The sequence below is a fragment of the Hypomesus nipponensis genome, chromosome 22 (genome assembly GCF_054491055.1).
Source record: "Hypomesus nipponensis isolate SF chromosome 22, ASM5449105v1, whole genome shotgun sequence".
Lineage (NCBI taxonomy): Eukaryota > Metazoa > Chordata > Actinopteri > Osmeriformes > Osmeridae > Hypomesus > Hypomesus nipponensis.
The window spans coordinates 4,935,236-4,961,002 of NC_140382.1; the positions used below are offsets into that span (position 1 = coordinate 4,935,236).

The following is a 25,767-nucleotide window of genomic DNA, read 5'->3' on the forward strand; positions in this document are numbered from 1 at the left end:
AAACCAATAGAAACCAATAAATCGCATTGGCGGCATAGCCTGGAGATTATAGACATAGTTAATGGGATTAGATGTGATAATCCAGGAATTTGACACAAGAGCCAACCGATCTTTGTTAACTGCATATGTGCTCAGTGAAGACATTAATCCAATGAAATCAATTAAATCATGCAGAAAAGTTGTAATTGGTGCTATAGGCCTATATTAAGTAGAATGACTAAGAACACACACATACGGCTATATATAGCTATATTTATAGTATGATTTTGTTTTCGTTTGAATAATTTAGCTAATTATAATTTGACAGAAGGGCAGGGGAGTGTAACATTTCTCTTTTTAATACTTACTCCACCATCACATTACTCACTAGCACCATCTATGGGCTACAGCCGCCACACACACACACACACACACACACACCACACACAAAACACATACACACACACACATAAACACACACACATACACACACACATACACACACACAGACACACACAGACACACACACCACAAATCAAAACAAGAGGGACTTGTAAGAGAATTGCTGCACTCGTCAATCAGTTTCAAGTAATTATGAAAGTAATAAATAAACATAGATAAGTTGTTATTAGATATTACGTTTATTTCTGCAGAGGAAAGAGTAGAGATGCATTTACTGTAGGCTAATCTCTTTGCTAAATGAGACAGGCTTTTGCTTTACTCCTACAGTTCATAAACAGTGATGCAAGTGGCAACAGGGCAATCACCCACCCCAGAAAGTCTGTCTTTTCAATGCCTGGGAGTTTAGGTTTGTTAAATCTCAAATTAGTCCCAGATCCAAGTGAACAGTTGGAGACATAAAGAACCGTTGAAATGAAGATGGGAAAACCTGCTCGTGTCTGACAGACAGCTAGGATCATCCTTAGCCTACCCCATTACATTTAGTCATTTACATTTAGTCATTTACTCATTAACTCAGTTTGTAGTTATTAATGACTCCGTGCTGTCTAATATTATAAGATTTCCAATAGATTCTTCGCCCATGTAGAAGGCCTTGTACCACCCAGGATTGTTAACCTAAGGTGAGGAAACATTAGGCCTATGTCAAATCGCCTAGCTATACACAAGTATTTTAGAAGTGGGGAAAACTCCTATTCTGTTGTACTGTCAATAGGGCCTACACCTTAAGAGTAGGCCATAATTCAATACATGAATAACAGCATGTTGTTATTTATTGATTATTGATGATGCTTATTTGATAATTGCGAGAAATAACCTCCTTGTCCATATGTGCAAATCATTTTGTTTATGTTTATGTTTGCACTTAAATTTTCCAGAACCGCATAATCAAACAGGGCCAAGTGGAAGACGAAAAACACATTCGATCTGAATATTAAAAAAATTGGCACGGGACAATAATTTCCAATTTATGTCGGTCTAAACGCATACGGATGGGACCTGCTTCCCCTTTAAAGGACCGTTCTGACGAATCACTGCAAAGAAGATTGTCTATTTACTGTATCGAAAATTCACTCAGGAGCCAGAGGGGAATCATTTATTCCACAAGGCTATAAGGGTTGGATATATATTTTTTGTTACACATTTTTGTTGTTGTTGCAAATGGACTTTTGAAGTCGGTAACACCGCGCCGTCACTTAGCCTACAAAGGCTAGCCTACCTGCTCCATTTTTTTTCTGGACAATCTGAATGATATCGGTGCAATACAGTTTAACTGTATCTTTTCCCCCAAGGACGCTGTACGGTTTGTTGCTGTGCTTACCGAATGGCGAACTGTGAAATTAGATTGTGAAATATTCGCTCAGTCTTTACAGCCGAACTGATGTGCTGTTGGCCGTATTCATCTTGACGTCGCGTAAAATGCTCTTTAATTTTTATATAGCCTACATTTTCAAGATGTGAAGGCTACAACATGCTTTATGTCATTATAGAGATTGCCTACAAACGTATTTGGTTCATTGAATGAAAGGATGAGGTTATACCCTTTATTTGTGCTCATGCGATGGATTGTCCGAGAGATGCTATTGAATGGGAATACGGTTCGCTAATTTGACAGTCTAGCCCGACCGCGTCCTAACGGATCCGCTCATGATGCCCAGAGCTTTACGGAGATTCGTGCATTTAATGCTTTTCTGTCCTTTGTCGAAAGGACTTCAGGTATGCAAAGTAGGCAAAAATGCTCAACTCCCAGAGACTGCAGTATACATAATTGGGGCAAGGGGTATACCTAATTTATTAAAGGCTGTGCACTGAATTCATTCTCACCCCCCCACCACCCCCGTTTGCTCTGTCCTTTGTAGAATCGCCTCCCAGCCATCAAGGTAAAGTACCTTCTGCTAGCATGGCTGGGCATCTTGGTAGCCAGCTGGGTGGTCTACATGCAGTACTCCTCCTACTCTGAGCTCTGCAGAGGGCATGTCTGCCACATGGTCATAGTAAGTGTTCTCTTTCTCACATGTAACTGGCATGTATGGTAGCCTGGCTGCTACTGCTTGGCCTAGTAGTTCTTGGTGTGAGTCAATGATAAACACACACTGTACCAGACTGTCGTTATGGAGTGTTGTTTGCGTCCACTTCATTTGTCACATGCACATTCTCCAGTGCATGATTGTGCATGGTGCCACCACTGCATGCTCCTCATTGCCTGTGCTACCCAAAGACAGCAAGTTAAATGTGGCTGGAGTCAAGCGGTGAAGTACATTCTCAGATTTCCCGTAATGTCACAGTGAGTCAGATGAACGATAGTGCAGCCATAGAGATAGACACGGGTAGGGGTAGAGCAGGTAGGGGAAGAGAGAGGAGAGAGAAGAAACAACTGGCAGCTCAATATATGTAACAAGAAAAAAAGAGTACCACAAAATGCAATAAGTAGACTAAAGGGATATATGTAAACACAGGGCTGAGAGCCAATAAGAACCTCAGATGGAAAGGTTGTGGGCAAGGTGTGAACCTGTGTTCTGTGCTGGTGGCTATTCAGAGCATGATGACTGTATCTCATAATAGGACCCAGGGTAATTACCAGAGTGGTTGATTACAGTAATTAACGCCTGACAAAGGATCAATAATGTAACGATCTCCTTTGGCTGCTGTGTCGGTGGGGCTTACAGTATTCTCGGAAACCAGAAATGGAATATAATTCTATCAGTACAAAGTCTGATTTGTGATACTTGGGTTATAGGCAGCAACAGTGGATGCTAGCCTAGAAAGGCTTCAATGTGGCCTTCGCTATTGGGACAGACTGTCGTGATGTAGTGTTGTTTGCATCCGCTTCATTTGTCACATGCACATTCTCCAGTGCACGATTGTGCATGGTGCCACCACTGCATGCATCTCATTGCCCGTGCGACAGACGACATCAAGTTGAATGTTGCTGCGGTCAAGCAGTGCAGTAGATTCTCAGATTACAATATAACACATGGGAGGGTCCTCCGTAGTGTTTTAAGGTCTTTCTCAGATCCTCATTCTCGTGAATTTGCCGCGCAGCTGGTGTTAAGACACAAAGTGTTGAATAGAGGAAGTTCGTTCAGACTGAAGTCTAAACCCAAAGTGGTTACATGTTTAAGATATGGTGGTAACTGAATTATACTGTTGTATTTGCTGCAAAATATTCTATTTTAGTTCATCTTATTTTATTTTTTCTGTTGCTTGCTTTTTTACAGGTACCTTGCACTTACCGATTCATGTTGTTTAATTGTAACTTGCTTAACTACATGCTCTTATGGTTCTTCCCTTTGGCACTTATTTTTTGGTTGTTCACAATGTGTGCTTCTTGTTTTGGCAACCCACAATGCTTTGGGGTTATCTTGTTGTTATTATCAGTGACCTATGCACTTTGTAAAGCTCTCTCTTGGAAGTCGCTTTGGATAAAAGCGTCTGCTAAATGAATACATGTAAATGTAAGATGGCCTCATATTCTGTTGTAACTTCTCCTCCTAGTGTCATCCAAAGGGCATATTCTGTCATAGGGAGGAGACAGGGGAAAAATTGGTTAGTTGGTTTGTGGTTGCCCTCAGGCCAGCATGATCACTAAAGATACATTAAGGTCAACAGTGTGGAAAAGAAAAGGACCAGGCACACTGACAAAACAGAGGAAGCCGAGTCTAGAAAAAGGATCAGCCAGGGGCCTTCTTTACAGTCAGAAACCAGCCCACGCCTGCACACACATACAGACCAAGAAAGGCCATTTTACGACGTTGCATTATCAGAGTGTAGACGAACGTAGTCTGTGTTGGCTGTAGCTGTCTGTCATGCAGCTTGGATGTTTCATTGGATGCCCGTGCAACGCACGCGTGTTCCTTCGTACACCAGCGGACCCACTGCTTCTCCTTAGCACAGTCTTAGTGGGTGGAGAGTCCAGTTACTTTTTCGTGAGGGCCATAGCTCAGTATAACCCAATTTATTGTATATTCACTGGAGGTTGATTAATTTCAAATCTGCACACGTAACATATCTTCAGGCTGTGTATCATCCCAGAGAAAAGGTCGGGTTACGAATGGCAACATTTAGGATTGGTACCCCTTCAGGTTTATGGACAGAGTAGCCTGAGGATCTTGTGTCACTTCCTGTTGACGAGATTCATTTCCTGTTTCCCATGGCAGTGCGACCACTACAGGAGAGGCATCATCTCGGGGTCATCCTGCAAGGCACTGTGTGACCAGCGGACCCTGACACTGCAGCGCTGCATGTCCAGCTCCTCCACTCACCAGGTAACACACATGCATAGAAATAACCCCAAGCTATTTTGTTTGTCGCAAACCCCCTTTTTCTCTTGTTGTGTGTAATATGTGTTTTTACAAGTGCACGGCGGACCATATAGACCAAATTGCCGACACATATTTGCGACATCTAGTCATGATACGATCTTGTTTACATGGCGTGTGTGTGTGTGTGTTTGGATTGCAGGTGTACGGCGGGCTGTGGAAGGAGAAGCCTGTGGTGATCAAGTGTGGCATCGAGGAGCCCCTGAAGAGCGATGGAGGACCCGAGTCTGTGCTCCGTCAGGAGATGAGCCTGTTCGACAAGCCCTCCCGTGGGACCTCCATGGACGAGTTCAGAGAGATGCTGCACGGCTTCCTCAAGGTCCTCCTTTGTCGTCCGTCCGTCTCCCCCCCCCCCGTCCCCCCATCGAGGGAGAGGCCACGAGGATACTGCAGATCCCTAAGAATTTCGAGACGCGTTCCTTTTGAATCGCGAGGCCAATCAGCTCAGTCAAATCAAGACAGGAGGAGACAGAGGGGTGTCAGTGGTTGGTAGGAGCTGTGGAGGGGGGGAGTGAGAGAGAACAGGAAACTATGGACAGAAGCTCCATACCAAATATAGACCAGAAGGACAAGGAATTTACCCTGAGGCCACTGTCAGCTCGGTGGCTGTGAGTGCCCTCCGGAGCGAAACTCTGATTGGGCAGGCTCGTGGCCAATCGGCTAATAGAGGTTTCACAGTGGCTCCATTGCATATTCCACACTGCCCTACATTGAAATAGAATGGACTAGACAGGGCAGGACAGTAGGGTGAGATGACTGTCATTTAGATTTGTCAATGGAGTCAAGTGTCATTATGTTTGGTCTCTATGGCAACACTAAACATATAGGCCCAGTTTCCCAGACGTGGATTATGCCTAGTCCTAAAGAGAAAAATGCAGTGAAGATCATAATGGACACCCTGCAGCCAATCAGAATTGAGTATGTACTCAGACCATGGTATAACAGGAAAATAATGGATTGCAGATGCAACCATCAGACACTCCCCGTCCCCCATTATCTCCTAATAATGGACACCTCGATGGGCATTATCCCTTACATAGTGCACATGCTGCATGTAGCCCTCCATCTTGAGGCCTAATGTGTAGAAATACTAAACATTGGTCAGGGATATGATACAGAGATGTGCTTTGTGCTTATATGATTCACCTGACAGCAAGTTCTACATTGCCCTTTTTGATAGCATTTTCTTGCCCTTTCTTGTGCTGCTTTAATCTCTCTTTTCCCCTCATCCAGTCTAACTTGGGGGAGCAGCCCTCATTGGGCACCCTCGTGGGCCGTGTCATCACCCTGGCGGATGTCAACCAGGACGGGAAGGTATCCCTTGCGGAGGCCAAGTCCGTCTGGGCGCTTCTTCAGATCAACGAGTTCCTCCTCATGGTGGCCCTGCAGGAGAAGGAGCACACCCCCAAGCTGCTGGGCTTCTGCGGGGACCTGTACGTGACGGAGCGTGTGGGCCAGAGTTCTCTCTACGAGCTGGAGGTCCCCAGCTACTTGCAGGCACTGGTGCCCGAAGCCCTCAGCTCCAGCGTGAACCGCTGGCTGGCCCCAGCCTGGCCACGGAGAGCCCGCATCACCATAGGCCTGCTGGAGTTTGTGGAGGAGGTCTTCCACGGCTCCTACGGCAGCTTCCTGATGTGCGACGCCAGCCCACGCCACGTGGGCTACAACGCCAAGTACGACTGCAAGATGGCCGACCTGCGCAGTGTGGCGTCCGAGGCGGCCGTGCGGGGCTTCCTGAGGGGGAGGCGGTGCGAGACCAACGCCGACTGCACATACGGGAGAGACTGCACAGCTACCTGTGACCGTTTGGTCAAGCAGTGCAACACGGAGGTGGTGCAGCCTAACCTGGCCAAGGTGTGCGTGCTGCTCCAGGACTTTCTGCTGTTCGGGGCGCCGTCGGACCTGCGCGGCGACCTGGAGAAGCAGCTGCGCACCTGTGTGACGCTCAGCGGGCTGGCCAGCCAGATGGAGGTGCATCACTCGCTGGTCCTCAACAACCTCAAGACCCTGCTGTGGAAGAAGATCTCGAATACGCAGTACTCCTGAGGTCCACCACGAGGCAGTGGTCCCAGTTTGGGGTTGAGCACTGAGTAAGGGACAAGTTTTAATCTAATCATGTTAGATAACCTCAAGGTTAGGATTTGAGAAAATTCCACCTTTTTAAAGACAATCGTATTAGAGTCTACACTTTCCAGCTATTACCTAGCCACACACACCAGATTAGTGGTTTGTCCAAGGAAAGATCATTGAATGCAGTGCTATGTTGCAACAGCTAAAAATACAGTATTCAACCTACTTTGGCGAAAAGCTGAGCTCTCATCCTCCCCTGGTCAAAATAAACTAGTGATGCAACTTGTAAGTTGTCTTGTAAAAAGACACTTGTCAACAAACACTGAAATTGAGCCTGAATGAAAGCAAACTGGTTATATCAGCTTACTCAGTTCACTGAATCAGGATATCCTAATATACATTGTTCTCAGGGCCTGCCTGTTTTAAACTTAAGTATCTCTGGAAATGGTTCAGAGAAGTTTGATTTGAAGGGACAGGGTTGTGTATAAGGTCCTTGCAGTCTCAGAAATGTTAAGTCTGGAAGTGAATTTTTATTCTCAATAAAAAGGACTTCCCCTGAACGCATTGTATTATTTTCATTTCCTGACTCAGGTCTACATACACCTCCTTCGTGTACCGCATCCCTCACCTTACCCTGGATTTTCATGCCGATGAAGTTAAGCAAATACAAATAACTGCTCGATGCTCATAGCTTTTGTAATCCGAGACTTGTTCAATAAACATTTGATGGCAAGAGAAATTGAATACATTTCCAGTTGATGTACAATTCTGACCAAAAAAACAGGAACATGCAGAGAAGGGTAACTCGGTCTTTATTTCAGGTTTACACGCACACATGGTCTCGTGATTGAGACTAGCCACAAGGAGGGTCCATCATGAGCACTACATTAATTGAAACAATCTGAAATACTTTGTACAGATCAGTGTCTCAAGACAAGGATTATGCCAAGAGCCATCTGAATATAATATTCCTATACCTACCAAGTTCAGCTGCTGCTAGACATCCCACCTGTCAAGACCTGGACAAAGACGACTACAATCAGTCCAAATTAAGGCAACCACTTCCAACAACCTATGCAGAAAGAATTTCTAAAAAGGATCGACTTGACCAGTTGTCGGAGCCATCAATCACTCCAAGAACCCACTGTTCTAAGTCCTTAGCGTAGACATGGCCCTGTTCATCTACGCCCCTTATGACACAGGCTCGACACTCGACAGTCGGACTGCAACGCCTCAAGGGGCAGATAGACATGAGTAAACGGGTGCATGCAACAATTACGGCCATCTTTATATCTGGGTCGGTTGAACAGGGCAGCGAGTCGTCTTGAGCCAGTTTCTCTTTGCCCTCTCAGCACAACAGTGAGGCTTACTTTAGTTAAGGAGCATCGAGTTTGATAACTGGAAGTAGGATCATGGTGGCTTCCAGTGTTTCTTGGCACTCAGGGAAATCCGGGATACACCTAGGAAGTAATGAATTGAAGTAATGGATGAAGACGCAATATTTCCTTACAGCGTAACAACAACCGCGAATGAAACAATGTAGCGACACATATCTCAGAATGCCCGATTGAATGCAAGGGCACTAGGAGACATATGACACGTCCATCTCCGCCATCTAATGACACAGACACGATACAGACAACCGCGCTGCAACGCCTCTAGTGGCAGTCATATCCAACATAGTTGGCTGGTTTTACTTAAACTTCGGTAAGGACATGTAGCAGCACAATATCTCCAGCTAATAAACAGAATGTCTAATATAGACATTCCTTAAACAGGCTCTAACAAATCTCCAGTAGGCCTAAAGCTGAATTAGCATCTATGTTACCCACGTGGCCACAACTGCTAACATAATTGTGTCGTAATGTGGCTAAATACACTAGTGCTGGTACATATCACTAATAAGCAATATCGTTAACTAATACGGTTCTAACAACTTGCCCAAAACATACATTTGTACACCGAGACAAATCTCAAAATAGAAGCATTTGCTAGATTGCATGCATAAGACTTACACGTTAAACAAACGTAAACTTCGATTACAAACGTTAACTTCAATTACAACAAAAACATGAATCACAATTTAGTCTTTTACTTGGACAATTTCAAGTACTATACAACACTTACCATTACAACAGCAATGAAGGACAGAAGAGGTGGTGTATCGAGAATTTATAGTAAGACCTACGGCAAACATTGAGGGACAATTCTAACGACGCGCTCACCAAGTTGTCGAACTAGCTCCCTGCACCAGTTATCTAAGACTCAGTTCAATATCATTAGACCCCCTTAAATCTGCTGTGCCCCAGTAAAATCAAAAGTTTGAGTTAACAATTTACTTTATCAGTCAGTACATTAATTTAGCTACGCAGTATCCCAGATACGCAGTATCCCAATCAACGCTTGAAAAATCGAATCAGTTTAACCGAAAACACAAACCGATACCCGCAGAATTCCATGTCAGCGCGCAGATGAGGAGTGTTCCCTGCTTAGGAACCATACTGGCGGGTCCCCGGCAGCCAGTGGCCCGGTGCTAGACCCAGGTGGACTGTGTGGTCGTTTGGCTTCTTAAGTTCTTTTAAATTCAATATTGAAGGCCTACACGTTATGGTGGTGTTTGTCGGGGTTGTTAGGTTTTGTATGGGTATAGACATTGGCGTAGGAACCGGGGAGGACCGGGGGACTTGTCTCCCCCAATATTTGAAAAAACTGCATGTGTCCCACCCCCAAAAAACAATCAAAATCTAACTTTTATTTTGAAAGCGTGACAAAAAAGAGATCGGGTTTTGCCAGTAAATTAAACCTTACATTTCATGCGATGTTTGAATAATCAACATTCGCCAATCACCAGCTTCATATTCTTAACTTTTCACCTAGTCAAAGCATCTGATTGGTAGAGCGAAGTTAACATTACACTAGCAACATAAAAATATGTTACAGATGCGCACCATACAACATACTACGTCACCATACTGTATGTTACTATTATGGCGGCGTGATGGACGATGCCTTATAGTGGCCAATATGTCCCCCCTAATGTCAAAGCCAATCCTACGCCCAGAGCCGTCGCAGGGGGGGTGCGAGGCCCTGTGCTAACTTAACATGCGCAGCCCTGCTTATTGACATACACCGTGATGCACGCGCATGATTTCACTTTCAACCTGCACGGGGACTGTCCATAATTCCCACAGCTATATAGTCATATCCTGTGCACGGGCGTGTGCGTGTTCTTGCAGAGCTTTTTTGTTTTATTCCCTTTCTCAGCACCCGAATCATTTTGCGAAATCGGTCGCACTCCTGTTGTGGTTGGAGTTTGCTCTCCAGAAGGAAAAAAACTCAAAGATAGAGTCAGAGGTGGAATATCTTTCAAAGTCAAGGTGGCTTGATGGTTTATTCAGCATGGCAACAGTGGTACACGTAAGACACAAAAAGGAAAAAGCATCTCTCTGGACATCCCATATGAGGAACAATCCCCCGCCCTGCCTGATATTGTTTCCCAATATCTCTAGATGTTTCTCCCCACCGTTTGGTCAAGGCCAACCTGTCCTTAATAGCCCCAATCAAGCATGCGCATCCCCTGGCTCCTAATGTGTTGATGAACTCCTCTCAATGTTCCATTCTCTCCTCAAACCCTAGTTCACCCCCCATCTCAATGCTCTACTTTCTCCTCAAACCTTAGTTCCCCCCGATCTCAATCTCAATACATGTCACCCATAATGAGCCCTTCTTTTCTAACTTTTCATTCTTTTCATTTCATAGCTTGTGTTCTGCTCCTCTCTCTTGCCAAACGTCTCTGGAGGAGGGGATCCCTCTCTGAATTGCTCCTCCCAAGGTTTCTTCCATTTTTTCTCCCGTTGGGAGTTTTTCTGGGAGTTTTTCCTTTAGGTTGGTTGAGGGGGCAGTTCTATGGGCGTATGTGAAGCCCTCTGTGACATGCTTGCGTGTAAAAAGGGCTATACAAATCAATTTGATTTGATTTGATTCTCTGGCTGGGTCAGACTGACCTGTCACGGTTGAGGACATGAATCCGGGAATCGGGGGTATTCTTGTCCTTATGTTCACATTCATAAACAATCCCAGCTGTTTCACCTTTGGCACCCTCCATCCTTACTGTTCAGAAGGCTTGTTTACCATCTAGCAAGCCTTTGTTACATAAGTCATACCCTCCTTGGTGTACTTTGTGACAGCCCTGTCTATCAAACTCCAGCTGGAGCAAACCAAACATTAATGTATTACGTTGAGTGACGACACTAGAATATTACAGTTTTCAAGCAGAACAGAATTTCTGGGAAGTGGCGTAGAGACAGCTTTAATAATTATAACTGTGTTTAAATGTGGAGGGAAGTGGGATTGTTTTGTTAGCATAATGAACAGTTTTTAATTAATGCATGAATATTTTTCTGGTGCTTCTATGATCATCATTTCTCCCATACTGATGTAACAGTCACATAAACACACAACGTGAATATGGAAATAATGTATAGATCAAACATAAACATCTTAGACCAGGGGTTCCCAGTCCTGGTCCTCTGGCCTCTGCCTTGCATGTTTTAGATGTTTCCTTGTTCAAACACACCTGATTCAAACCAATGGTCGTTAGCAGGTTTCTGCAAAACTAGATAACGACCCATTCATTTGAATCAGGTGTGTTGGAACAAGGAAACATCTAAAACATGCAGGGCAGGGAGGCCCGAGGACCAGGATTGGGAACCCCTGTCTTAGACAGTAGAATTATTTTTTATTTTCTATTATTGTCTACATCACATAACATGGTATTTAAGTTTATTTTTATATGTAAAATACATATCAAGTCATACAGAGTTAATTATTATACAATTATTTAATAAACAATGAAACAATCGCACATAGCCTGTATTTTATGTTTGCATTTATAAAGGTTACAATTTACATTTTTGGTATAAATCAAACATGTTATTTTCAATTATACTTTAAATAATGAATACAAATACATATATTTCCTATGTTCATATATGTTTAATTATTAAGTGAAATCTTGAGTTCAGGATCTCTAACCCTTGCCAGAACAGAAGTGTGTCTTTAAATGTTTTGACCAACTGAAGCTCTTCCCACACTGGTCATAGACAGATATCTGTCCATGCTTCCCTGGGCGGGGACCGGGGGAAGGAAGGAAGTGGTGTTGGGGCGTGGTCGAGAGGAGGACAGAGTCTCTGGTCTGATCTCTCCACTCCTCAGCAGAGAGACGCACAGGTCATGGTGGCACCTCTTGATGTGTTTGTGAGGGTAGATCTGGGCAGTGAAGGAGAGAGGACACTGGGAGCAGGAGAACACCTGAGTCTGGGACGACTCTATCCTGGTCCTGGAAGAGAGAGAGCAAAAAACAGTCAATACAATTAAATACAAACATAAAATGTCAAGCTTTGGTTGCAATCCTGGTCTGTGGGTATAATGGTTGTTAGAGGTAGTAATGGAAGAGAGATGAATGTACTATTGACATTAAAATCAATGGTCTTGTATATCAGTCTTCTATTATACGAATGGAGTTTAGGGCAATAATATTTTAGGTTAAGAACATCTCCAGTCAGTGATTTGTGTGGCTCAAGAGAGGGAAATGGAGAAGAGAAGGGAGGAGAGAAATTAGGGAGGAGAGAGAAGCGGAGGGGGAAGAGGAGAGAGGAGGAGACGTAAGAGGAGAAAAGACAGAGAAGATATACGAAGAGATATGTCAGGAGAGGAGAGAGGAGAAAAGGACAGGAGGACACTAGGAGGAGGTACCTCTGGTGGAGCTCTTGTTGTCCCAGAGGTAGTCAAAGGAGATGCCCAGCTCTCTGGCGTACTCCTCTCCGTACCAGACCAGCAGCTCCTCCCCCGGGGCCAGCGGCCGGCAACAGCGGTACAGGATGGCTCCTCGGTGCTGAAACGCCACCAGGTCCTGTTCCTCCTCATTACGGGCAAAGTTCACATACCTGGGGGGAGAAAGAGGAGTAGGGGATGGGAGGAGGAGGATGGGAAGAGGAAGGAGGGGTGGAGGGAGGGAGATAAGGAGTTAGAGGGGGATCAGAACATGAAAAGTTGAAACAAAGTTAAGAGTTAAGAGAAGTTGAAGGAGTTAAGAGAGTGAGAACAGTCAAAGTGATTCAACTCAAACTCTCTCTCTTAAAAACAGAGAGAGAGAGAGAGAGTCCACAAACACTTGCAGCCCCTCATCGCTCTGAAACATAGAACAGAAACACTCCTGGTTACACCTGGCCTGATCCAGTGATGTCGTGGATACGGATGTTTGATTGGCATGAACAGACTTACAAATGACAGAGGGATACTGGGAGGACCCTGGAGAGACCAAAAACAAACACATAACTTATACGCACACCTACAGTAAGGGACTTCCTCAAATCAACACAATAAAAGTACATGGACAGAAAAACAAAGACAGTAGAGGACTTACTGGGGGTCCTGGAGGCGAGGTCCAGGAGGACCCTGTGAGACAAAACAACAATCTCTATCATGTTATCTTCCAGCCACACTATGACTGAACACCTGTTTTCAGAACAAAGGGAGCATCTTGACATTGTTAAATTGAAAAATACACCAGACCGCACACATACCCTGGGGCCTTGTATCCCCTGTTCAGAGAAGACAGAAATTCATGTCAGGTTCATCGTACGGATATTGTAGATGCTTCTTCCATAGCTCATGTGAAGCTGGTTCTACAGTCTGAAACACTCACCATCTCTCCGTGGCTGCCCTTGTCTCCTTTAAGTCTCTGAGGAAAGGCACATTTACTGTTAGACAAGACAGGAATCAGGAATGGGACATGTACATCTTTATCTCCTTCACACCTGACCCAACATGCTTCCTTTACACACAACGCGCTTACTTCAGACAGCGTCGCGTGTTGAAACTGCAACTCCATTTATTATACATCATACACAGCACCCACCCCACTACAGTTAACAGGGTTTAAGGTGAAAACAAATCCTGTGCCGGAACTTTGGGGGGAGGGAGGGGGCTTTTTTGTCTTCTGCTAGTTTTCTACACAGGGTGACCACTGACCAGTGGCTAACACATTGTGAATGACAAGTAGTGTTCCTCAGTAAATGAGAAAACGTATTTTTAAGTCGCATACACAGTCAGTCATAGACAACGGTGTGTCAGCTGTAACAGTTTCTCCCGGCAACGTCATGGTAAGTTTGAGTGCACGGGCAGCGGCTCTATGACATGACGAGCAAGCACTTTCTTACCGCTGCTGGCATATAGTAGTTTCCTCAAGCAAGTGAAACAAGCACCAGGCTCTCTCAGTTTCTTGCACCAACTGCCAAACAGGTGGAAGTCCAAGCTTTGCGGGGGAAAACAAGGCTTTTGGCCGAGGCACCCGCCCCTCTGAACTTTGGGGACAAGTCCCCGTCTGGTGTTGGGGCAGCACTCCAAGGCAGACGACCTTCGACCCACCTCATCACTGGATCCCTATCAAGCGATCCAGTATCGATAGGAACGGGTCTAACACTTGATCTTAGCCAAAAGGCCGAGAAGCGATATACAATTAATGGACAAGCCGAAGGACATGCACCCGCTGCGCTGGTGTTTTTTATTTGGATAAAACTTGAGCCCTTTAAGTACACTCGACCGGGGACGTAGATAATACAGTGCCATGCCAGAGCCATCTCTTTGTTTTACTGTTCAGTGTAACTATAGTACCCATAATTCCTTCTCATATCTTTGCTCATCTTTGTACTTTATTGTTAGTTGTGACATTTTAAATGCCATGTTTCTAGACCAAGGCATGGTAAATAGTTTAGAAAATAATTTGACAAGGCCACACAAACAATAAATGTTAGCTAAGTTTACTTGACATTTGTGAATGCACTTAAAAACAAAATAAAGATACTGTGCTTTGAACAAGATGCAAAAGGGTATAATTATGAATGATCGATATAACAATGATGGACAAAACGTAAAATGACTAACATCTCGAGCAACCTGTACAATTACACCAAAGTTGTTGCTGGAGGTCATAACAGTTCTGTATCTATATTTTCTCTTGGATTTCCTTCCCATTCGTGTCCCTAGAGACAACACGTGGAGTGACCACCTTTTGAAGGGCTCATGAACTGAGGCCAATATAGGAGCATCTTTCAACCGAAAACATAGGAATTCATTTTTATTATGATGACCAAGTCCTGTTTCTCTCTCCCTCTTACTCTCACGACTCTGGTGTCGGAGGTGCAGCAGACAGGCCCTGCAGCAGGTCCACCTGCTTCCTCCTGTCCTTGGCTCTGTTGATGGTAGTCTTGAACAGGCGGCAGTAGAGTTCCACGGCGGCCGGCGTGTCGTCATTCCCAGGTACCGGATAGGTCACCAGACAGGGGTTGCAGTTGGAGTCCACCACCCCCACCGTGGGGATGTTCATCTTGGCCGCGTCGCGGATGGCCACGTGCTGCTGGAAGACGTTGTTCAGGGTGGAGAGGAAGATGACGAGATCCGGCAGGCGGACCCCCGGCCCATACTGGATAGGGGCGTTGGTGAGGAGCCCTCCCTGCCAGTAGCGTGTGTGGGCATACTCTCCGCAGTCCCGTGCCGTACTCTCCACCAGGTGGCCAAACTGCCGGCGCCGGCTGACAAAGAGAATGATGCCGCCACGGTAGGCTACATGGGCGGTGAAGTTCAGGGCCGCCTGAAGGTGCTCCACGGTCTTGTCCAGGTCGATAATGTCCTGTTCCAGACGTGAGCCGAACAGATAGGGCTCCATGAGTCTAGGGAGACAGAGATAAAGGACAGACGGAGAAAAGATCATTCAGAAAGATGAGAGATGATCAGTCAACACCGCTGAAATGCACTCTATAATGCATGCCGACCCTCCCATCAAATAACGCATTGATTCAAGCGTGCTGAGAAATACATGGCTACCATACAAGGGTGTAACCACGCATTCTTTGGGGGGGGTTCGTGTCCCCCCCAATATACAGCAGAAAATATGTATAATATACATTCTTCTTTTATGAACCCTGTCAATGGATCGGTCTCTTGTTACGTCTTATATATTTTCAATGTGTGTGAATCCCAACAAAATAATTGTATTAATTATTATTAATTATTTATTTTCAAGTGGTTGTCTGGTGGTCCCACCGCTCAAGAGCGCCCGGTCCCAACACAAGCTATTCTCCTGTCTGGCCCACCAATGGTGGGATCAGCTCCCCACCTCCATCAGGGACACTGACTGTCTCCCCACCTTGAAGAAAAGGCTCAAGACGCACTTGTTCCGGGAATACAACGGCACTTAGGAATGCTTGACTGGACCTGATGTTAGTTTCCTCCAGGTTCACAATGACTTATTGAGAAACTTGTTGCTCTTGTTGGTTTGTTATAACGGATTTAAACTTTTGTACTCGCTGTGAAATATTTTGACTGTTAATTGTTCTTCTACAGGTACACTCTTGCACTTTTTGGGTTTCATGTTGTTTAATTGTAAATTGTTTAATTGTAAAGTGCAGGCTCTTATGGGTCTTCCCTTTGGCACTTATTTGGTTTTTCACAAAGTATGCTTCCTGTATTGGCTGCTTGCAATGTTTGGGGATAACTCGTTGTTATGATCAGTGACCTATGCTCTTTTGTAAAGCTCTCTTGGAAGTCGCTTTGGATAAAAGAGTCTGCTAAATGCATAAATGTAAATGTTAAGTGCATTGCCTACAATTCTATATTTATTCATAAAAATTCACACATTTAGAACATTGCTTCAAGGACTACATTGACCATTCTTATTCACATATAAAGGAATAGTGTAATTTCTCAGAGACAGTGACTGCCTGCATTGTGACCAAATGTAATTTTATCAGAAAAACAGCGACTCATGCTTTTATGAGGCTACTCGTTTTATTTGCCTACACATTTAGCTCGGTATCAAGTTACTTACTTAAAAAAACTGAGTATGCTTGGCTGCTGGTGCAGTTTTCTCTGCTTTTTGGGCAACCTCAAATCCTCCATTACTCTACCTCCTCTCCAACAAGTTAACTAACGTTACTTTCTTTGCGCTCAACTGACTGACAAAAAAGGTTAGGTAACCATGACAATGCAGAACGACGCAAGGTGGATTCAAACTAAATCACAAGTGTACAATCAGGAGGGGGGATACACACACTTAAGTTTTTCTTAACAAACGGACACAAATTTAAAATAAATAAGACATAACAAGAGACCGATCCATTGACAGGGTTCATAAAAAGAGAACATATATGTTACATGTTTCTGCTGTATATTGGGGGGTACAGATTTCTATTTCTACAGTATTTTCGCAATATTGGGGACACGACCCCCAATGTCTAAACCAGTGGTTCCCAACCCTGATCCTCGGGACCCCCTGTCCTGCATGTTTTAGATCTTTCCCTGCTCCAACACACCTGATTCAAATGATAGGTCGTTAACAGGCTTCTGCAGAGCTGGATAAAACATGGTTATGCGCCCTTGCTACCATACCTGTGTCTGCAGCCTTTCTTGTGGCCGAGATGCACTCTGGCATCAAAGAGTTCTTTTAAGGAAAACAGTTCGGACAGGCGGAAGTAGTCAGAGGATTCCAAGGTCTGGTTCAGGTGTTTTTCTGTGTAGTCACAAATACACGTTACTATACAAATTGTATGACAGTCGTCCCAAAGAGAAAACTTGCAACCAAGAACACGTCTTGAATTTAGTTTTCATTGCAGCTTATCTTATTGCTAATAATTATTGACGGGATGACCAACCCATGTTGTCTGTTTGCACCAAAGGTGATTTGACAGACGCAGCCGTCGCGTAAAACGGTCCATTGAAGGAACGTACTGCTGCCAAAACCCGTGGGTTGCGGAGTCCGCACATCCCTGAAATTCATACAAACATGAAATTCGTCTTATAAATTGAAGAAAATAAAAAAGCGATGGCAACTTAAAAAGTGATACATAACAATATTAGCTAAGGTACTGCAAGCTAGCTAAGAGATAGCTAGCCATGCCATTATTAGCTAGCAATCTAACTACTATAGTATTTGTGCAACTATTAATTACTTAAATACGTGCATAGTGGGTTGTGTTCTTAAAAATAATAACAAACACATGCGTAGTTTCAACTTAAAGTTTGTCAAATTTGAGTATCAAATACCTTTAGCAAGAGTCCCGGCTGCCATGCTTACCGAGTCCCGGACTGTCCCCTCCCACTGAAGGTCAATGAGCTGAACAGGGAGTTGAAGTCCCTGGGATTGTACTTGCGCATTGCTTTATTATGTGAATGTTATAGTCTGAACTACAACTCCCAAGCTAAAATATAGAAATGGAGGACAGGAACTATTTTTAGAATGTTCGTACAACGTCCGTTGTCCCTCATTTCCTTTCCCGTCATGTAAAAATGTGAATTCAGTTTCACATTTCGTTTTATTTCTGTATTTATAGACGTTATAAAAGGTACAAACCATGCTCCTTGCCTAGGCGTAAAAACATTAGGATTTTGCCCCACAAAACGGTATAACAAGTGTAGGCCTATGTTCCCAAAACAATTTTATTTATTTAAATTCAAGGTTGTAAAAACGACAAACATAACTGGAATTATTTCTGCAAAAATAAAACAGCAAAACTGCACAAACGATGAATGTTCAACAGTACAAATCAAATCAGACCCCATTCTTTAATCTACTGCCCAATAGATTCTCTTGAAGGAGGGAGAAACTTGAGCTGTCTTTTTGCAGGTTTCCTGTTTCTCTTCATGAAAATAACTTCATAGGACTCAATTTCCTAAAAATAAACATTCATTAAATTACTGGGTTATTTGGGTAATATACTTAAGAACATGTTAAGTGCTTGACAGTAAAATTATGTTCGACACAATCTACACTTGTGTTTACATTCTAGACCAGAAGACTGGGTGGATTCAGATCAAATCCAAACTAGATACACCTTTTATCTCTCTTTATCTCTCTAGTGGTGTACCTGTGGTCCCTTTAGAGCCATGCACCTCCTGTAATACGCATGGCTCCTCTCCTCTGTGTTGAGAGCGATGTATGGGCTGGGTAGGCCCCCAGGATCAATGGCTTTGGACAGAGACCTGGGGCAAGGGAAAAAGCAGTGGAGGCAGTCAGACTACAGCCTCGTACACAAGTTACCAAGCATTACATCCTCCAGTTCTTTAATATTATTGTACAGAGGACATGTAGGACAACCATGGCATATTCTCAACAATGGCATGTTTTTGTTTTTTCATGGTTGTTCTACATGTTCTATTATGTCCTCTGTACAATACAGGAAAAATAAATGGAGGATGTAATGCTTGGTAAATGCTGATGGGGTGGGAGTTGTTCTGATCAACAAGCTAAAAAAATTAACCTTTATAAACCTGTTACTCCATGTTACAAATTACCCATATAGAGCTTTACAATGAAAGGGGAACACGTGTTTGGAATTCACTCTTTATTACACATTTTTATAACACAGTCTTTAAAGATACAGTCAAAGTTTATCCTCTGACAAGGTAAAGTGGGTGTCGGACTGGAGGGGTAAAGTTTAAATTTCTGCAAAATATTTATGAAAACTGGCGATGCACAGCATGTTCAGTAAGTGTCTTTTTTCCTCATTTTTTCATAAACAAAAATAAATAACATTCTTTTCACATAAGAAATTCAAGGAAAACGACTCAACCATATACCAGTCAACGTAAAAAGCAATAACTTAAAACGCCAGTTGGCATTTTGAAGTTACAAAGAGCGCTGTAAGGATTTGCTGTGAGGACTGTGGAATTCTAATGAGGGACAGAACTATCGAGATGGGCAGTGCGGCAACTTGTAAACTGTAAATTTGAAACGAATATAAGCTCAGCCACATGTAGAAGGAAATGGAGGGAACATACCTGACACTACATACAACTGTATTTTACTCGACACATCTAGTTGAATACAAACTAAACCGTTTGAATGGACATGGGTGCTAAACTTTGACTGCTTCAGCTAAACATAGTTGATGATTATTCCTACATGAGTGTGTCAGAGTCAGAGCTAGACAATCACAATAAACGTGTCTACTTGGCAAAATTAAAACAAACAAAAAACACACATTTCATTGTAATGCCAATCAAACTGTAGTCATTCGCACATGATACAGGTCTAGTTCAAGTTTCTGTTAAAAGTTACTGGGTTCCAGAATTGTACTACAGCCAGTTACCCTTTTATTGTGGAACTGTACTGGTCCGTCTAGCACCAGATGTCGGTTCATCTGTGTTTCTGGTAAATAACCACCCCATAGAGTTTGATTGTTGAGAATTCATACCAACATGTTTTTTTTTTCTTCTTCTACCAATGTCAATTAATTGACATGAATGTGCTGATAACAATTGGTCTCAGTTCAGAGATTAATGAAAAGTGTACGGCCACACACAGATATGCATGGATGTGCCCATTCTAATGATTTGTGCAAACCTCATGTCAGTTGATGGTTTGTATTGCTTTCAGGCGTTTCAGTGATTTCAATATGGAATAACTAATCTCAGGGCATAACTGCAGAAAGTAAAGTCTTGACATCTTGACGTTGTTTAAGATTTAAATAGCTGTATAAATGTACAAACATATAAAATGAAAGCTTTATGCAATATGTATACTGTATCAACATTCCCTTGGTACCTACAAACAAAATAGGCTACACTTACATTTCTACTACAAGGGCAAACTCAATGGTATCTCAAATCAAACTAGGTCTGCGATGCTATGTGGCTTCACAAACAAGAGGAAATACATGTACTTACAAATTGGAAAACCCCTTCTTCTTCACTGGGCTTCTGCTTTCATCTGACTCGCATTCTGTCTCGTCTACACACTCGCCTTCCCCCGCTATCTTTTCCTGGCCCTCTATCTTCTTGCTCTCCCTTCCAATCTCTCTCTCGCCCCATACTGGGGAGCTCCTGTCCTTCCCTTTGCTTGCCTCCCTCCTGACCTGGATGTGGTTGGTCTTACTAGCTGATAGTGGAACAAACGTGGTCTGGTTTTTGGACACATGCGCTACGCTGCTCTGGGACCGGCTCGGGGTTGGGACTTGACCCCAGTGACCTCCTGGTACTAGGCTCTGCATGAAATACCTCCCTGCAGGCTGCCTGGTGGAAATGGGACTGAGGGTGGCGCCAACGAAAGGGGGGCGGGAGACAGCAGACACAGGCATCTCTGGGGAGCAGTGGAAAGGAACTATAGGTTGGTTGCTCCTCGCAGATGGACAGACGGTGACGGGTGCATCTCGGGCAGAGTCAGTGTTTCTTTGCCGATGAGAGATGCCATCGCCACATGGGTATGGATACAGGGTTGTTGCTGCAGTCTCACCCATTCTGGGTAAGGTCGAATGGAATGGGTTAGGGCTCTGGATTGTGTTTCTTGTTTCAGCAGTAGGGGGGATCGCCTGGCTCTCGTGCAAAATGTCTGAGTCAGTGCTGGGTAGAGCGCCATGTCCTGGGACAGCCCCACACCTCGTCACCTCTGATGGGATATTCTGGGAATCGTTGTGGCTTGAACTGAAACTGAACCTTCTTAGTTTCTGAGTTCTAGCGGGTCCAGCTCCATCTGCAGGCTCCAAAGGACTGGACCTGTGGGTAAAGGCTGGGGTGAAGCACGGATTCCTGGGCAGGTTGGTGGCAGAGCTAGAGTAGGCTGGAGAGGCAGTGGAGGTATTGAGAGAGACACCTCCATCCTGGCTATCTTTCTGCACAGAGGCACGCGGAGAACAATGAGATTCAAGGAACTGAATATGGTCCCCTTTCGGAATTTCAGCCAGCTGATTTTCCAATTTAATGTCCTTCTCCGGGAGTGGATGAGTGCCTGCAATCATGTCATATTTCCCCATCTCGTCTGTGCCCGCAGTTCCCATTGGGGTGCAAACCTTGGCCTTCTCAGCCAGGAACTTCCTGATCTCCAGCTCGATGCTGTCATCACTGTCTACCGAGCTACTGTCTTCCTTGATCTGGACAATCACCTGATTACTGTCACCCGATTGGCTCTCTGGGACTCCATTCCCTTTAGGTCTACCTGGTTCACTTGCTTGATCTAAGGAGTCTTTTCTTTTATTGCTCAGTTGTTTGTGCTGTGGAGTGCTTTTACTCAACCTAGGTGTCTCTTTGCTATCATGCCTACCCTTGGTGTTCGCAGTCACACTCTTAAGCACAGCAGGCTTGGATAGGACTTCAGCTGGGAGCCTCTTAGACGGCAAGGTGTCCACTTCTTTGAGGCCTTTCCTCGACTTCATCTTCAGATCCCTCGTTTTCTTCTTGATCTTCTTCTTAGTCTTGAGCAGGTCCTTTATGGCAGTGTCCAGATCCTCATCGCTGTCCAGAGAGCTGCTCTTGTCTCCGTCACTCTGCTCCCTCCTCTCCGACTGAGCCATGAGCTGTTGGGTGTCTCTCTGGTGAGACACAGATGGGCTTGAGCTTCTGACAGGCTCTGTTGAGGGCTTTGGAAGGCTCTCATCTTGAATTCTCTGATCAGTCCCCCTTTCTTCCTTTGAAACCAACTTGCTGCTGCTGCAGTCCCTTTTCGGCTTTTTGTTCTGCGTCACGGACCTTCCGGCTTTCTTCTGACCCTGTTTCAGCACCTCCAGACTGAGCTTTTTGACCCCCTCCGGACCACTTGCATCAAAGGCCAAGTCAAGGCCTTTTGAGGCACACGTGGAGTCACCGGGACCTTGTTTGTGCATTTGAGCCTTCTGTTCCAGAAACTTCCTGATTTCCTGCTCTATCCCGTCCTCGCTGTCGACAGAGCTGTCGTCACTTTCGTTGCCTTGGTACTCGGAGGAGATAATGAGGGAAGGTTGGGGAGACTTGCTGCCAGGTAGGCTCACGTTGGGATTGAAGACCTCTGGCATGACTGCCTTTGAAATGTCCAGTATAGCCTCGGCACACATTAGTTCAGCAGTTGTAGTCGTGGCAACCTTCAGGCTCGCTGACGGGGGCTGCTCTAGTAAGGGTTCCATCCTGGATCCTCGATTTCGTTTGACTTTATGGCTGACCATCAATGTATTCTTAATAAGGGTGGATGGAGACCGCATCTGCAGCAGAGATTTGACATCCTTCTCCGGCTTTTTCTTTCTGGACAATCTGTTTCTTTTAATTTCCTGGGCACTATTAGAGATTACTGAAGGGTATGATAATGGTTCTTTGTTCACTAGCTTATTTTTAAGTAAACACGGCTTGGGCACAGGCTTCTTCTCATTCTGCTTCTCCAGCTGGTAGCTGCGGATGGCTTCCTCAATGCCGTCATCACTGCTGGAGTCAGTGTCTTCTTCCTTGACAGCCAGAGGCTTACAGGCTTCCCTCTCACCTGGCTCATGTCCATCGTCCTTCTTCTCCAGCTGGTATAGCTGAATGGCTTCCTCGATGCCGTCATCACTGCTGGAGTCGGGAGAGTCCTCCCCCCCCTTCACGGCTGCAGGGTTGGTCACTTGGTCAGACACAGGGTTTGCGATGGCGAGTCCAGGATACATCTTTTGGACTTCGGTGACTTTGCATGTGTCCACTCTCTTGAAAGGATTCTCTTTGAGAGGCACCTTGCTCTTAGTGAGTTTTTTCAAAGACGGGACAAGTGGGACAGCTTGGGCCTCTGCCTTCAGGATTTTTGGAGCCTGGTTGCTGGCAGTCAAGACCTTATTGCTCTCTGAATATTGTTTGGGATTGTCTTGATAGGTTTGATCTGTCCTTGGGATCTTGGATGGTTGGAGAACATTGGTGGCTAACTCGGCCTTGCGTTTGCAGCCATCTTTTTCCTTCAGGTACTCCTGTATGGCCTCCTCAATCCCCCTGTCTACCGAGTCATCACTGTCAGACTCCTGGCTTCCGGAGCCGACAGGTGAGGATATTTCTGGCAGGAAGGGATTAGTTGAACCCCTGCATTTAGGTTTGGGTCCAGCCATTGGATCTCCTCCCTGTCTTCGGGCCTTACAGCCTTGGGGTCGAGCCTCCTGTGCCGATAACACATTTCCCTCGATCTCGTCGCCCATCTCGAGTGAGGACTGGGTGCTTCTCAGGCTCTCTATGATCATCTGGACCTTCTCAGGGATTGGTGTGCCAGTGGAGGACAGGTCGCTGTCAGAGTCATTGAAGCAAAGCGGTAGGCTAAAGCCTCTGGGTGGGCCGCAGGTTCTCCATTCTGTGTGAATAGGCGCAACTGGAGGCACGTTCATCAAGTACATTCTAATGTGCAGCTGGGAGGTCTGTGGACCAATGAGAGTGCAGCCTCTGCCTTTGACCACACTCACATTCTAAAACCTTAGGGAGACAAAAAGAAGAAAACGTTAAGCTATCAATCAATAACTTTTCATTGCAATTCAATTACAAATGTTCCATTCAGCAGCCTTATACTTCATTGTATATGATAACGGCCCTCGTATTATTCACAATCATAGATTATGATTGAGATCAATTACATCAAGTGACAATTTTATTTCTTCAGTTTGATTTGAAACTTGAAATGACTAATTTCATTAAAAAACAACTTCATTTAGTCCCACAATTCGTGAAAGAAGGCCAAAGTAGCATGCCAAAAAGTTTGAATAAATTTAATTATTCATGATCAACTTCGTGCATGACTCAACCTATTAGATTCCCTATGCACGTCATGCGCGGATGCACATTATCAAACTAGCAGGTGTAGCGGGGTAGTCGTGTGTAGCGCGCAGCTTGAACTCAGCGTTCTATTGCAGTGCTACATCTGAAGAGTCTGAATATGGCCTAATGTTGCAACCGAGGTTCTAACCAGATAACATTACCTCAGGTGAATAAACGATGGAGGGCCGAGCGAACGAAGAAATTACATGCCTCAATTTCATTGGGCCTCTAAGTAAGGTATTAGGCTACTACTCTTCAATAACACTACTGTTCGGCTGCTTTCCGATAGTGTTATATGCTATAGGCTGTATGCAACCATCAAATGGCCACATAGCCGACAGCCATTGTCCGAAAAACTGCCAACAGCCACTATCACAAAAAAAGGTTTCCTAAGACAGTAGCCGCTTCTATCGACTCTAAAATGTACAGTAACTTTACCTAAAAGTGTCAATTTGTGTAGAACTGCATCTGAATAAAAGAATCATCTATTCTATTCTACAGGCCGTCTCATAACAGCCTTTGCATGTTTAGTTTCGAAAAATTGCTTGGCTCCTCCATTTCGGCTGCGGCAACGCCACCCTGGCTGTCCCCGTATGCCTCTAGCGGCTCGGACTGCATTGATGCCCGGTGTGTATCGCTAGGAGACACCGAAGAGTGAACAATGTTCCCCCGCTACCCGGCCACGTAACGTGAACCATATCTACATTGACAACATCGTTCGAGGATATTACAATCGGTGTTATTTTCCCTCGCCAACCTTTCAAACGTTTCTCTATTTCTTAATGCTGAGATATATTGAGATCCCCATTGCACCGTAGAACTACCTATTCGGCGACTTGTAAGACACAACTGGCGGGCCCTTCACATAATAACCCCGGCATTTTTTTCCTGGGAAGAAGACCTTTGTGTTCTGCACCAACGCAGCATATAAGAATTTCTTTTGAGTGTTTAGCAAATTAAGATTATGGACACTAACTTGTCTCAACTTACCTTATGATGGTAAATCAGTCACTGAAATTATCATTCATCCCTGTATCGCTTCTATCCTTTCTATTCTTCAGACATTTCAGTATCCACACAACACGGACACGCGCACAGTGCACGAGGTTAAACGAGGGTTGCCAGGTTCTGTTCACCATCCCTCTGTCAGGGTATCTAAAGCTTTCAAAATACAAACTTTGGGGTTTAATCGTTATATGTTGACAGTAAATTAATACAAGTTTAAACTTACTATAAACCCCACCAATCAATTATAGAAGTATATACATCCTATAGTATACATGCAAATATACATGCAGTACTGTAAATGTAACTACAAAAAATGTAAAATGTAGTACTGTGCATTTTTTTTTGGCACAAATAAAAGTGTTATAGCAAGGCAAAG

The 25,767-nt window shown here is 44.4% G+C and overlaps 3 protein-coding genes, 1 long non-coding RNA gene and 2 other non-coding genes across 6 annotated transcripts; 1 reads left to right on the plus strand and 5 right to left on the minus strand.

Moving 5' to 3' along the window:
* The first annotated feature begins 1,462 nt into the window (after positions 1-1,462).
* Positions 1,463-7,387, plus strand: dipk1b (divergent protein kinase domain 1B). Its single transcript, XM_084688011.1, has 5 exons — positions 1,463-2,154; positions 2,298-2,432; positions 4,596-4,703; positions 4,900-5,076; positions 5,991-7,387. The coding sequence occupies exons 1-5, from the start codon at positions 2,086-2,088 to the stop codon at positions 6,801-6,803; spliced, it is 1,302 nt and encodes a 433-aa protein (XP_084544137.1). The 5' UTR covers positions 1,463-2,085; the 3' UTR covers positions 6,804-7,387.
* Positions 7,388-7,622: 235 nt separating this feature from the next.
* LOC146236068 (uncharacterized) lies at positions 7,623-8,957 on the minus strand. The gene is made up of 2 exons (XR_014740980.1): positions 8,198-8,957; positions 7,623-7,846 (listed from the first exon to the last, which is right to left on the minus strand). It is a non-coding gene; the product is annotated as an uncharacterized LOC146236068 (long non-coding RNA).
* LOC146236069 (small nucleolar RNA SNORA17) lies at positions 7,939-8,072 on the minus strand. The gene has a single exon (XR_014741152.1). It is a non-coding gene; the product is annotated as a small nucleolar RNA SNORA17 (small nucleolar RNA).
* On the minus strand, positions 8,364-8,496 carry LOC146236070 (small nucleolar RNA SNORA17). The gene has a single exon (XR_014741153.1). It is a non-coding gene; the product is annotated as a small nucleolar RNA SNORA17 (small nucleolar RNA).
* A 5,416-nt stretch (positions 8,958-14,373) lies between the features above and the next one.
* On the minus strand, positions 14,374-18,062 carry mrps2 (mitochondrial ribosomal protein S2). Its single transcript, XM_084687306.1, has 4 exons — positions 17,928-18,062; positions 17,537-17,650; positions 17,274-17,394; positions 14,374-15,556 (listed from the first exon to the last, which is right to left on the minus strand). Exons 1-4 carry the CDS (start codon positions 17,950-17,952, stop codon positions 15,007-15,009), a joined length of 810 nt encoding a protein of 269 aa, XP_084543432.1. The 5' UTR covers positions 17,953-18,062; the 3' UTR covers positions 14,374-15,006.
* A 239-nt stretch (positions 18,063-18,301) lies between these two features.
* Positions 18,302-25,500, minus strand: ppp1r26 (protein phosphatase 1, regulatory subunit 26). Its single transcript, XM_084687305.1, has 4 exons — positions 25,374-25,500; positions 20,550-24,044; positions 18,749-18,863; positions 18,302-18,553 (listed from the first exon to the last, which is right to left on the minus strand). Exons 2-4 carry the CDS (start codon positions 23,966-23,968, stop codon positions 18,452-18,454), a joined length of 3,636 nt encoding a protein of 1,211 aa, XP_084543431.1. The 5' UTR covers positions 23,969-24,044; positions 25,374-25,500; the 3' UTR covers positions 18,302-18,451.
* Between the last annotated feature and the right edge of the window lie 267 nt (positions 25,501-25,767).